The 11677-nt window shown below is 47.2% G+C and overlaps 1 protein-coding gene across 2 annotated transcripts; it reads left to right on the top strand.

Annotated features, from left to right (window-relative positions):
• The first annotated feature begins 852 nt into the window (after positions 1-852).
• Positions 853-11438, top strand: DCTN4 (dynactin subunit 4). 2 transcript variants are annotated; one of them, XM_008628923.2, is made up of 13 exons: positions 853-957; positions 1365-1543; positions 2445-2488; positions 3252-3359; positions 3943-3963; positions 4885-4958; positions 5304-5416; positions 6696-6805; positions 7806-7879; positions 8274-8328; positions 8819-8926; positions 9330-9427; positions 9598-11438. In XM_008628923.2, the coding sequence occupies exons 1-13, from the start codon at positions 923-925 to the stop codon at positions 9809-9811; spliced, it is 1233 nt and encodes a 410-aa protein (XP_008627145.1). In that variant the 5' UTR covers positions 853-922; the 3' UTR covers positions 9812-11438. The 2 variants fall into 2 exon arrangements, with proteins under 2 accessions (XP_008627145.1, XP_008627144.1); XM_008628922.2 differs by lacking the exon at positions 3943-3963.
• The last annotated feature ends 239 nt before the right edge of the window (positions 11439-11677 follow it).

The raw sequence follows: 11677 nt of genomic DNA, 5'->3' as shown, positions 1-11677 counted from the left end.
CGTGGGGACTCCTCCCCCCTCGGCGGGTTCCGGCCGGTTGGGTCAAGACACCGCCTCCCACACCCATCCCCATCGGGCCCGGCCGTTGAGGGGCAAGGACACCCCCCTCCCCCCCAGGCACACACCCTCGTTATGCGCTGCGATTTGTGCTGTGGAGGGGTTTCGGCTTGGTAAATTGTCGTAATAAAATCGTTGAAACTGATTTTTTGGAAGCCTGGTTGAGTTAAGAAATTGTGATAGGTTTGGAAAGCCTTGAAAGAATGACTGTGCAGCCCGAATCTCAGAAGAGGCTTCTTAAAGGAAATGTTAAGGCCTCTGAAGAGTGGATTTGTGACCTGGCTGCATCCGTCCTGAATTCACTGTGGTGTGAGCACTGTAGTCATTGTCCATACCTAGTAGTCAGTTTGCATTCCTCTTCAAGAAGGGACCCCCAGTCTTGCTGCTGTTGTTTTAACTGAAAAAATTTGTTGTGATAGCAGAGAGATACAAAGCGTTTTCTGAAGTGTGTCTATATCTGACCAGTGTAGCTGCAAAGACAAAATAAACTTAGGTATAAATAGAGAATAAAATGTTAAAACCTCTTGCTGAAGCTGAAAAATGAGATTCTGGTGGCTGCTAAAGGTCAACACCCAGCTGACCTTTTCCCATTTACAAGACAGAGTAGTTTAATCCATTCTGACTTAAGAAACCTTATAATTTATCTTATTAAAGATCAAAATCTGGCTGAGATGGGCTAAGGTTCTGCATACCAAAAAATCCATCAAGCCTTCCCTGGCTTTACCCTGCTGTTGCCAGACACGAATCCTTGTTGGATCGTGTGGCTGTTTGGGCTGTCTGGACAAAGGTGTGCCAGATAACGTGTGTGATGTGACTGTGTCTTCTTCAGGTGGACTCTCACTACTGCCCCAGCTGCCTGGAAAACATGCCTTCAGCTGAAGCCAAGCTGAAAAAGAACAGGTGAAGTTGCTTTGTCTTTTTTATTTCATCAAGGCTCCCTATTTAAAGCAGTCCCTTCCCACTTCTGTCTGAAACTCTTCAAAAATTGGACAGCTGCTTGTTATGTTTCAGTCTGTTTCGGGGTATACGTATCTTTCCATGAGGTGTCATGTGCTGTTCACTTTTGGGGTTTTTTGATGATCTGGTCTCATAATACAAAGGTTTTTTAGTATCACATTATGTTTCTCACTGCTGCTGCTCTTATGCTGACTCTGAATCCCTCACGTTCCTGTGATGGCTCTGCTGCCCTTTTTCCCCAGTGCTGTTGCCCAGGAGTTAAAGATCTGTTGGTTTAAGGCTGTTGTGTTTGTCGGGAGCATTTCTCTCAGCCTGGGACCCTTCTCAGAGCCCTGCCTTGTTGTTTGCAGGTGTGCCAACTGCTTTGACTGCCCCTGCTGCATGCACACCCTTTCCACACGGGCCACGAGCATCCCTGCGCCGCTGCCCGATGACCCGGCCAAGACCACCATGAAGAAAGCCTATTACCTGGCCTGTGGCTTCTGCCGCTGGACTTCCCGGGACGTTGGCATGGCAGACAAGTCTGTCGGTAAGAGACAGTCCAAGACAGAAAACTGAGTTACAGCACGAGCCCAGTTTGTGTTTTGAAGGTAACAGATAATCCGCCTAGTTCCTGACTGTACTGTAGATTTGATGTCTGTCTAGGATTGGAGTTGTAGTTGGAAATTCACAGGAAATCTCTTTGTTGCTGAAAACTCCTCTGAAGAGCTGAGCTGAGTTAGTGGAATATGTGACCCACTTCCATGCCTGTATTGCATGACTAGTGAGAAGACTGTCAAACTGTTTTAGTCAGTGCACTCTCCCCACAGCTGAGATCTTGTTTGTGTGCTTTCACGGTCTTTGAAGCTGCTCAGACTGACAGCATAAACATCTAATTTATCTTCCATAATTTCTGTTCATTTAGACTTACTCCAGAGTTGCTAGTCAGTGTTTGAACTTGGCTTTTCTCTTCACAAGAGCACTAGAACAAAGCTTTCATCTATTTTTTTGGTGTTTGAGATGTACAGAAAATATCGGTCAGGCTCCCAAAGTGAGGTTGAGTAGGCCGAACAGATCCTCTGACTTCCAGTGTTGATGTGACTGAAAATGGAGCCGAGATGCAGAGACAGCAGCAGCCAGTAATGAGACACACATAACCTGCTGCTGAAGTGACTCCTGGGTGCTGTCCTGAGTATGTCTCAAACAGCATTTGTTTAAAAACACAACATAAAAGCTGTCAGAGCTCCTTCAGCCCAAACCTGCCTGTGCAAAGCTTTCAGAGGTGTTTATTTGCACAGACAGGAACTTTGAACAATTACAATGGCAGGCGTAGCAAAATTAGGGCATGTCATATTTTATAAATAACACAAGATAGTTGAGTGTTGGGTGTGATTTTTGTGTGGAATCTGGAAGCCTCCTGTGGACTTTGCTTTTTCTCTTCTCTTGTGCAGCGAGTGGTGGCTGGCAGGAGCCGGAGAATCCTCACACACAGAGGGTGAGTGAATGGGAAGGCTGTACTTGGGCTGAACTACATCAGCCAGAAAGAACTGTTAGAGTGTCAGGCCCTCTCAATCACTTTTTCTTCATCTATATAATCCTTCAGATACCAGTTCCCGTTCCTAATCTGCACTTTGACTGAATTCAATGGAGGGAAGGCCTCTTAGAGGCTCCCCTGAGGATATCGCAGTATAAAATCTCCTTTTGAGAAGAAGCTCAGTTGAAACCATCCTATCTAATGGTGCTGTTAAAACACCACTGGTGAATGTGCTGCGTATGTATGTGAAAAAAAGCTGTTTTCCAATCAAGAGTGTGTCTAGGATCTGGAAAACACAACTGCACCTTTAACACCCTTCCCTGTTACCCGTTAGGGCTCCACTCTAAACGTGACCAGCCTTGGGGAGGAGGGGCGAAGATGCTAAAGATGCTGTTTGCTCTGCCAATCCAAATTGCTCAGTTTTGGCCACATGACATTACTCTGTGCAGTCATGGCAAATTCGTGAACAAAGTCGCAGTTGCTGAATTGCTAAGTGAGAATTGGGCACTGCCCTCCAACACACATTATTCCCAAGGGAGAATCAGTTATTTATCCACAGTGTGGGTTAAGACATGTGAAGACACACAGGCTTCTTTAAGCACTTCCTGCAGAATACAGCTGGTACTAGGAACAGAGTGACACAAGTAGCAGGAACCCCAGCTAGTTCACAAGCACATGCTGCAGCTGAGGTGACATTGCTCCCTGTTCCTTTTCCTCCCTCCAGATTAACAAACTGGTTGAGTACTACCAGCAGCTAGCTCAGAAGGAGAAGATCGAGCGGGACAGGAAGAAGCTGGTGCGCCGCCGCAACTACGTTCCCTTGGCCTTCTCGGTGAGCTGGTTGTGCTGTCCTCTCAGAGCAGGAAAAGTGATCCACAACAGCCTCAGCCTGGAAAATCAGATAGTTGGTAGCACAGTAGGGCTGCCCAGCTTTGGCTAATTGAGGACAACATGAAGAAAATGAGGCTTTCTTTAGGGGTGAATAGTTTTACACTCGCTACTGTGTATTACATTGCCACTCTCTCTGATAGTCCTCCCCAACAGTGCCAGAAGGGTTTACACTTGCCATGCCAAGGAATATGTTCTGCAGCAGTGAAGTGCAGTGCAACTGCAGACACAGTGCCAGTGGCAGCCCTTTCTCAGGACAGTCATCCCACAGCTCAGTGACAGATAGATCAGCATTGTCTGGCACTTCTCTGCATGAAATCTCTACTGAAATTAACCTTAAGACTTGGTTGTGGCTTGAATGACTTCTTTATTGTACCTGGCAGGTAAATGCTCACTTTGTTTAGCTGGGTGACTGCATATGCTTGCTACTTCAATGAACTGTGCTTGCTCTGTGCCCTTGCTTGTGTCTTATGGCTGCATTTTTTGTCTCCGTTGCTACCTGCTGCTATTTTGGGGGCTCTCCACAGCAACACACTATACATGTAGTGGTAAGTCTTTTCACAGTTTCTGCTGGTGTTAAAGCTCTCATGGTACCAACTGAAGGGGAGTAACAGATCCTACACCCTGCCTCAGGGCGTCTGGCTTAGGTGTGCCTAGAACAAACACAGGTGAAGCCTAACTCTTCAGAGGGTAACACTTGTTACAAAAAATATTTTATGTAGGTTTAGAAACAGGGCAATGTCTTTGAGTAAGTATTATACACTTGCAAAGCAGTCCTTCACCAAGCCTGGCCGAGACACAGCTACCTGCTTGGCCAAGGCAAGTGCCACTAATGTTAATCATCTCATCCTTGAAAAATCACCAGAGTAGGCTGATGCTCAGATTTCTCATTTGCTGAGAATTCAGGTTTTCAGCCCTGCCCAGAAGGAAGATGTCTGCCTCCAAGCACCCTGGGTACAGCTCAGCTGTAGAAAGCTGAGGAGTAGCTCAGCTATTCCTGGTGAGAGAGACTTGTAGGTAACGAGGCTTGTAGGAGATTGAACCTTCCAGCTGCTTCAAGTAGTGCTGCAGAGCCTTTCAGATGGATGCACAACCACATCAACCCACTTTTTTTGGCAGCTGAGCTCTCATTCTACACTACTTGACATGGAGCTGCTCGGAAGAGAATATCCAGGGAAAAAGTGTCAGTAGTGCAGGCTGATGATTTGAGGAAGGAGCAAAAAGCTCTATAAGCAGTAGCCACACACATCTGTCATTCCCCATCTGCAGCGCAGTGGGAATTGTTTGTTCCTTGCTAACAGTTGAAGCAGAAAAATGTATCTTAGGAAGCGTTGAATACCTTTTCCTTTTTGCTTTCCTTTGCTTGTACCCCCATGCTTGTCATGCAGCTCAAAAGATGAGTTTGCAGCAGGTCTTTTTGTCCTGTCAGGAAGCAGTCCTGAGGGTGACAGTTCCTTTTTTCCTTGTAGGACAAATACGGCCTTGGAACAAGGCTTCAGCGCCAGAGGCCCGGAGCTCCCATCAGTGCCCTCGCTGGACTCTCGTGAGTCTCGGGGTTGGGGTTACCTTTGGGGGGAGGATTGGAGGTGTAGGCAAGAGAGCAGTAAACCAGCTTTAGAAAGATGATAGACGATTAGCAGATAGCAGTGAGAGGAGATTCCTCCTTTCAAGCGCTGGAGCGATGTCAGATCCTTGTGCATCTCTCTGCAGCAGCTCCGGATGTTCTGCTTTCTCCCAAGGGGGACAAGTGACTGCTCACACCATTGTTGCAATTATGTTGTGCAATCTCAGCTCTCGCTGCCTTCTGTGCTACAATGCAGTTACTGCTGTTGCTGTCAGAGCGCACGTGCCCTATTTCATGACTGAGTTGTCCCTTATTTTGCTTTAGCCTGAAAGAAGGAGAAGACCAGAAGGAGATCAAGATTGAGCCAGCTGATGCAGTGGAAGAAGTGGAGCCTCTTCCTGAGGATTACTACACAAGACCAATCAATCTAACAGAAGGTAAAACCTTAATATTCTGTCACTTTTTGGCCTTACTTTTTGTAACAGGGGCATTGCCTACAAGCTTGTGAAGTTCCTAATGATCCAAGTTTCTGGTCATTTTTATGCTGGGATTGAAACACTGGGAAAGACGTGACTTTTTAAATGGTAACTTTGAATGCAGCCTCAGCTTCATGTAGTACACGGAAAGCTCAGAGCCAGAAGGCCTGAAGGGTTATTTAATTTTCTTGCTGGCCTTAATTTCTGTGTGTGTGAAGCATCAACTTTTGGATGGAGAAAAAAGCTGATGTCCTTTATCAAATAACAGCAAGAAATAAGGAAATAGCAGCTGCTGGGGAGCTGGAACCAAAACTGGGCTGGTGAGTAACAATTGCGCACTGCTTTGACATCAGCTTGGAACAGCCTGTGTACACTTGCCAGTTCTTTAGCTGACTCATGGTTTAATCCACAAATACTGTAAATTGATCAGTCAGACTTGGAGTGAACAGGATAAACCAGCAGGTACAGGAGCTATGGTGGGCTTCCAGCTGAGGTGGCTCCAAGTAGAACGGATGTTGTTGGTAGTTCTGCAGGCCTACAAAGTCTGCCAGTATCAAGGAATTCATGGAAGGTTTATGGAAAGGGGTAGATCCTCTTGGTCTCCTTTTCTCATGAGACTGTTGGCATTGTGAGTTTGATGCTGGTGAAGAAGACAACTTTTCTGGTTCCCCACAGTGAGGGAAAGGCTGCCAGGTGACTCACTGCCTCTTAGGCACTGGAACAGTGAGGAGCCTGCATTTTGAGAGAAACCCATGGGAGGTTTTGGCCGCTGGGAGTTTCTTGCTTTGGGAACTGTTTTCTCTCATTCTTTGTGTGAGTCTGAGTTATGCAAACCTTGCTAAGAAGCTGTGTATTGTACTCATGCAGCACCCAGCTGTGAGGGTAACAAAGCTGTGAAACTCATTTGCTGTGGTGAGGGAAAGAACTATGTTCTAGATGATTACAAAACTCTTGTTTCCATCCCAGCTCAGCTTTGAAGAGAGATGTGGGTCCCTTGTTTCTCCTGGGCTCTCATGTTACTGTGCCCAGTCAGGGCAGTCCTTTATTCAGCTTTTGCCTTCCTATTCATTGCTAGAAATGTGATAGTTGCCAATGGCTTCTGAATTGCGTGGTGCAGGTAAAATTAGGTGTCTTAGAGATGGTGGCAGATCTCCACACAGTTTGAGGTGCATGTGTAGAATCCAGCTCGAGTTTCAGTTCCTGAGACATTTCTTTGTCTTGCTTTCTGCTGTGCTCCCAGTGACGACTCTGCGCCAGCGCCTGCTGCAGCCTGACTTCCAGCCCATCTGTGCTTCCCAGCTCTACCCACGTCACAAGCACCTCCTGATCAAACGCTCGCTGCGCTGCCGGGTAGGGAATTCAATCCAGAAAAGTGCCTTTTCCAGGCTCACAGAACTTGGGTGCTGGGAAATGGGCTGTGTGTTTCTCTTTTAAAAGAAACAGTTCAATGCTTCTGGTTGTTGAAAGTTCTCAGCCAAGTTAGTGGTAACAGCACTAAGGGGGTGAGGGAGGCTGTCACATCTCTGGTGTGATGACAGTTGTGAAGGGGAGACAACACTGTCAAAGATGCATAAGGATACAAAGCTGGCTTGTGCAAGTGCCCTGCCTAGCCAAGGAATCAGAGAAAGCTGCCAGTACAGTCGAAATAAAAAAAAAAGTTTGCTGTTACTAAAGAAAAAAGTCAACAAACAAAATATTAGGGAGTGGCAGTACAGAATACTGAAGATGTCACTAGAGTGGAGGCAGAAAGAGGGTATTTCAGAGAAGCAAAGCAGAGATCTGGGAAGTGAAGACAGGCAGGAGTTAAATCCAAGTTCTGCTGTTGGCTTTCTACATGGCCTTTACTACATGATTTGTTTTCTCAGTCATAAAATTTATTTATCTAGTTCCTAAAGTAACAGACCAATATTCTTGTAGGTATTTAAGATGCAGAATGCTTTGCAAAAGCAGAATTATTTTCTCAGAAATAAGTAATGTCAGACTGATCCTGTATTTGAAGAGTAGCCTATGAGGAGAGATCAGGACTTCTAGCTGCTTCATTTTTTTAATGCATTCTGGAGCATAGATCAGAGGGCTTACAGGTATTTGTGCTGCAATCAGTATCCAGGTGTTTTCAAGAATGATTCCAAGTCTTGTGTTTCTGAGGTTGCACAGGTAGTGCTGGGTATGACGTTTTTGGAGTATCAATAGCTGAACACGGTGATGGTTGCATGCACCCCAGGTGGTCTTTGTATGTGCTGTGCTAGAGGCTGTAGTGTCACGGCTGGTGACACAGCGCTTGTGGCTATGATTCTTCAGTGTGTGACTGCACACTGTGTTTTGGAGCTGACTTAAATACCGTTCTCTCTAGAAATGTGAACATAACCTGAGCAAACCGGAATTCAATCCAACGTCTATCAAATTCAAGATCCAGCTGGTTGCTGTGTAAGTAAGAAACGGGGACTGGGGACATCAACTCCCTGTTCATGCTTAGTTAATGCCTTCTATTTTAATTTCCTTTGACTCTTGCTGTGACCTCTTGGTAGGATTGTGTCATCCCTTGCAATGGTGTAATCACCTTTTTAAATATATTTAGCTTATCTGTAATAGGTTTGCTTGCTGATCTACTAAAGATTTCAGCAGTTTGACAAAAACACTGCACGCTGTGCCAGCCCCAGACTGTAGCCGGGGTTTGTAGTATTGGGGTTATCCAGCAAAAGGACACTTCATTTTTCCTTTTCAGAAAGTTCTAATAGCTCTCTTACCTCCCTTTGCTTCAGGAGGTGTGTTACATACAGCAGCGCAGTGCCTCACAGTCATTTGCTCTGTTATTTTGTAGTAACTACATCCCTGAAGTGAGAATCATGTCTATTCCCAACCTGCGCTACATGAAGGTCAGTAGCTTTCCCAGAAATGTCTTAGGCTGAGACATAGCCAGGAGCTGTGAATGTGGGATCCTTTTGGAAGATGACATGGTGTGATGATTGTTCCCTGAGGGCTCCACTCACTCCGTTTAGCGGGTGCAGGGTTCAAGGGAGTGGCCAGGGTAACACTGCATGTACTTGTCACTGCAGCAGTAGATTGCTGTGCCATGTGACATCTGGCATCACAAGCACTTGCCAGTGTCTGAAGAATAAAAGGTGTGGAATTGAGATCTCAGCTAGACTCCCAAAATACATATTTCTTATATTATGAAAGAGTTTTGCATGGCATTGGTGCCTTTTTTACTGGGGTGGGGGGGGGTGGTTGCTATCTATCCATCCATTGAGAGGATGTGATGCAATCTTTGAAGGTGTTGATCAGTCAGAGAAGATGGAGGTGCTTACAGTAACAATGAGTTCTAGCACAATTGCTTTGTGAACTGTGATTCCTGAATCTCCCCAGGAGAGCCAAGTCCTTCTGACTCTGACTAATCCTGTGGAGAGCATCACACATGTCACATTGCTGGAGTGTGAGGAGGGAGACCCTGATAACATCAACAGCACTGCCAAGGTATTGATTGTACCCTCCTGCTGTGTAAGCCCAAGCCCCTTCCAGGGTTTACCACTCCCATTTGTCCTTCACAGGCCACACTTTTTATATGTCCTTCAACCCCTGCCAGCTGTGCTGCGTTTCCCTCCTTGGAGCTTAAATGACTGTCACCAATGCAAACAGCTGCTCATTAAGCATTTTGAAATTGTGTCTGTTCATGGGTATCCAAAACTCAAGGGAGAAATTTATTATTTCACTGGCAGGGTGGTAATCAGGTGGTCCTGGAGCAGAGAAAAGCTGAGGATGAATCACTTTTCTGTTAAACTGTAGTAAAGCAGACCTCAGAAGAGGAGAGCCCTCTCTGCTGGCAGTGTAGCTGGTGATCAGTGCTGAAAGGCTTCTTTCACTCCATGCTCTGTTTCAGGTGGCAGTTCCTCCCAAGGAGCTTATTCTGGCTGGCAAAGATGCTGCAGCAGAATATGATGAGCTGGCAGAGCCTCAAGACTTCCAGGATGACCCTGAGTGAGTGTCCTGTGGGGATCCTCTCCCTTAAAAACTTGGTTCTTTGAGTAACTCACTCTCCTCCTGTCTGTCTTCAGTGTGGTTTGGGTTCCTCTGAGAGCATTGTTCCACTTGGAACAATGCTTTGAGAGCTTGGCTGACCCAGTGTTCCTCTGTGTTCTGCCTTGCAGTGTTATTGCCTTCAGAAAAGCCAATAAGGTGGGAGTTTTCATCAAGGTCACCCCACAGAAAGAAGAGGGCGAAGTGACCGTGAGTTTCAAGATGAAGCATGAGTTCAAAAACCTCACTGCTCCCATCCGGCCCAACGAGGAAGGCGACCACACCTCGGAGGTGATCTGGCTCACCCATCACGTGGAGCTTAGCCTCGGCCCCGTGCTCCCGTAGCGGCTCCCAGCGCTTGTTCCTGACGGCTGGATGGACTGGCACCCTGAGAAAGCACCTGGTGAAAGGTTCTGCCAGAGCTCCTTTGTGGGTGCCCCGCCACCCCAGCCTCCGGGGGGGGGCTGAGGCTGCCGTGGTTTGGGCTGGTTTGTTCTCTCCCCTTGTCGTAGTGCCCACTAACCACCACTCCACTTCCCCTCACTGCCACAGGCTAGAGTAACTTGCAGCACGTGTTAGAGCACAGAGAAAGATCTCCTTTTCTCCAGGTTTGCACTGAATTTGGCTTTGTCAACAGATAATTAGGGCTGAATTTGGATTTATCAGCAGAAAAGAACCCATACTGTTTTTTTTCTCCATGTCAGCCCACAAACCTGATGTTTCATACCCAATAATGAACAACTTCTCTTTCACACAGAGCTATGCCCTTCCCAGACAAACATTTTAAGGAGTGTCCCTGCCTTCTGCATTCTGGCAAGTTACTGCCAGCAGCAGGATCTTTTCTTTTGGTTTTCTGCTTCCTCATAGGATACCTCAACTGTGGGGGCTGGGCCATAGAGCCCTACCCCTCTGGCATATGTAGCTTGCTTAGCCAAGGTGGCAGATGTGTTTTCACAAAGGAGTTGATCAGTTTGCCTTTAAACATAGTGTACTGTAGTGTTCATGGATCTGACTGGCAGCCAAGCCTGCCATCAGCCCGCTGTGTCTCAGCTGGATGTTGGCAGCAGGATGTGCTGCAAGCTGGGAATTCAGGTTCTGCTGCAGCTCTTGACTGAGGCAGGGATGCTCCAGAGAGGCTCTCTGGCAGTCTTCAGCTAAATAAATGTTGTGTTGCTAGGGATTGTAGTGATGAGGGTATGAAACCTGGAGAGTTAGTATTAGTTGTGGTAATCATAAAGCTACAGCGGTGACTTGGGTTCATAATCTTTGTTTTTCCAGTTGGGGTGGGTGGGAGGGAGGGGTAAAGGTGGAAACTCATTATATGTTAACTACACACACTGTACCAGAAGGTCATTTACCCGGGGTGTAATTTGGCTGCAGTCCAAGCTAAAATGGGTGATTAAGAGCTGTGTATCCAGGAGACTGAATTACCAGTAAGTGCATGGCTAGTGCAGGCAGGTGAGATGGCTCTTCCTGCAGAGCATTCCCACTTCAGACGTTGACCTTTGTTAAACATTTCTGAGGGACTTTGACGTGCTGCTGTGCTGGGAAAGGCTTGAATACCAGCCAGCCACAGCAGTGTCACTCGAGATGCTTGTGCCATGGCTCTGCCAGCCTGGATTTGTGAATTCTCTGCATGGAGGGGCAGGGTGAGGCTGCCTGCTCTCTGGGGGGTGATGCAGCACCCCAGAACATCTCCCTTAGCGCAAGAAACCTGCCGTGGTGTGCTGGAGGGGCTCCCACCTCACAGCCCCGACCCTGCAGCAGGTCTCAAAGCGGCGAGGCATCACGTTTACAACTCTGTGTAGGTGACACACAGATGTACAGCATGAGATTGAGACTTGTAGTTAGTAGTTAATGTGTAGTGCTAGTGCCTGCTGCAGCTTTCCCTGTCCGGATAACAAAGCACTTCACCTCTGGCCACAACTTTTCCTGTTCAGTAGCCAAAACAGCTGCTGCACTTGGAACACAACCACAGAAAGACCTTCCAGGACCCAAGCCTTGAGGTGTGCCTGGGACTGCAGTTTGCTGCAGGCCAACGTGACCTGCACCCTTCTCACTAGAAACAAAAGGTGCATTGGGTTGTGGCGTTCTGAGCGCTCTGATGAGCTCGGCGAGCTGTTTTTCCCCCTCCCTGTAGGTGCTGTAGGCAATAGGAAAGGTAGTGGCGTCTCCCTGCCTCTGTCCCCGCTCCCTGACAGGGGCCTGTTG

Source organism: Corvus brachyrhynchos, unplaced genomic scaffold, assembly GCF_000691975.1.
Source record: "Corvus brachyrhynchos isolate BGI_N302 unplaced genomic scaffold, ASM69197v1 scaffold21, whole genome shotgun sequence".
NCBI lineage: Eukaryota > Metazoa > Chordata > Aves > Passeriformes > Corvidae > Corvus > Corvus brachyrhynchos.
Note: the sequence above shows the minus strand (reverse complement) of the source record. Positions and strands in the feature narration are given on the sequence as shown.

Excerpts from the sequence above, each read along its gene's own strand:
- DCTN4 (XM_008628923.2), top strand. The coding sequence starts at position 923 with ATGCCTTCAGCTGAAGCCAAGCTGAAAAAGAACAG. Across the intron at positions 1,544-2,444 it reads CATGGCAGACAAGTCTGTCG|CGAGTGGTGGCTGGCAGGAG; the intron begins GTAAGAGACAGT and ends TCTCTTGTGCAG. Across the intron at positions 7,880-8,273 it reads AAGATCCAGCTGGTTGCTGT|TAACTACATCCCTGAAGTGA; the intron begins GTAAGTAAGAAA and ends GTTATTTTGTAG.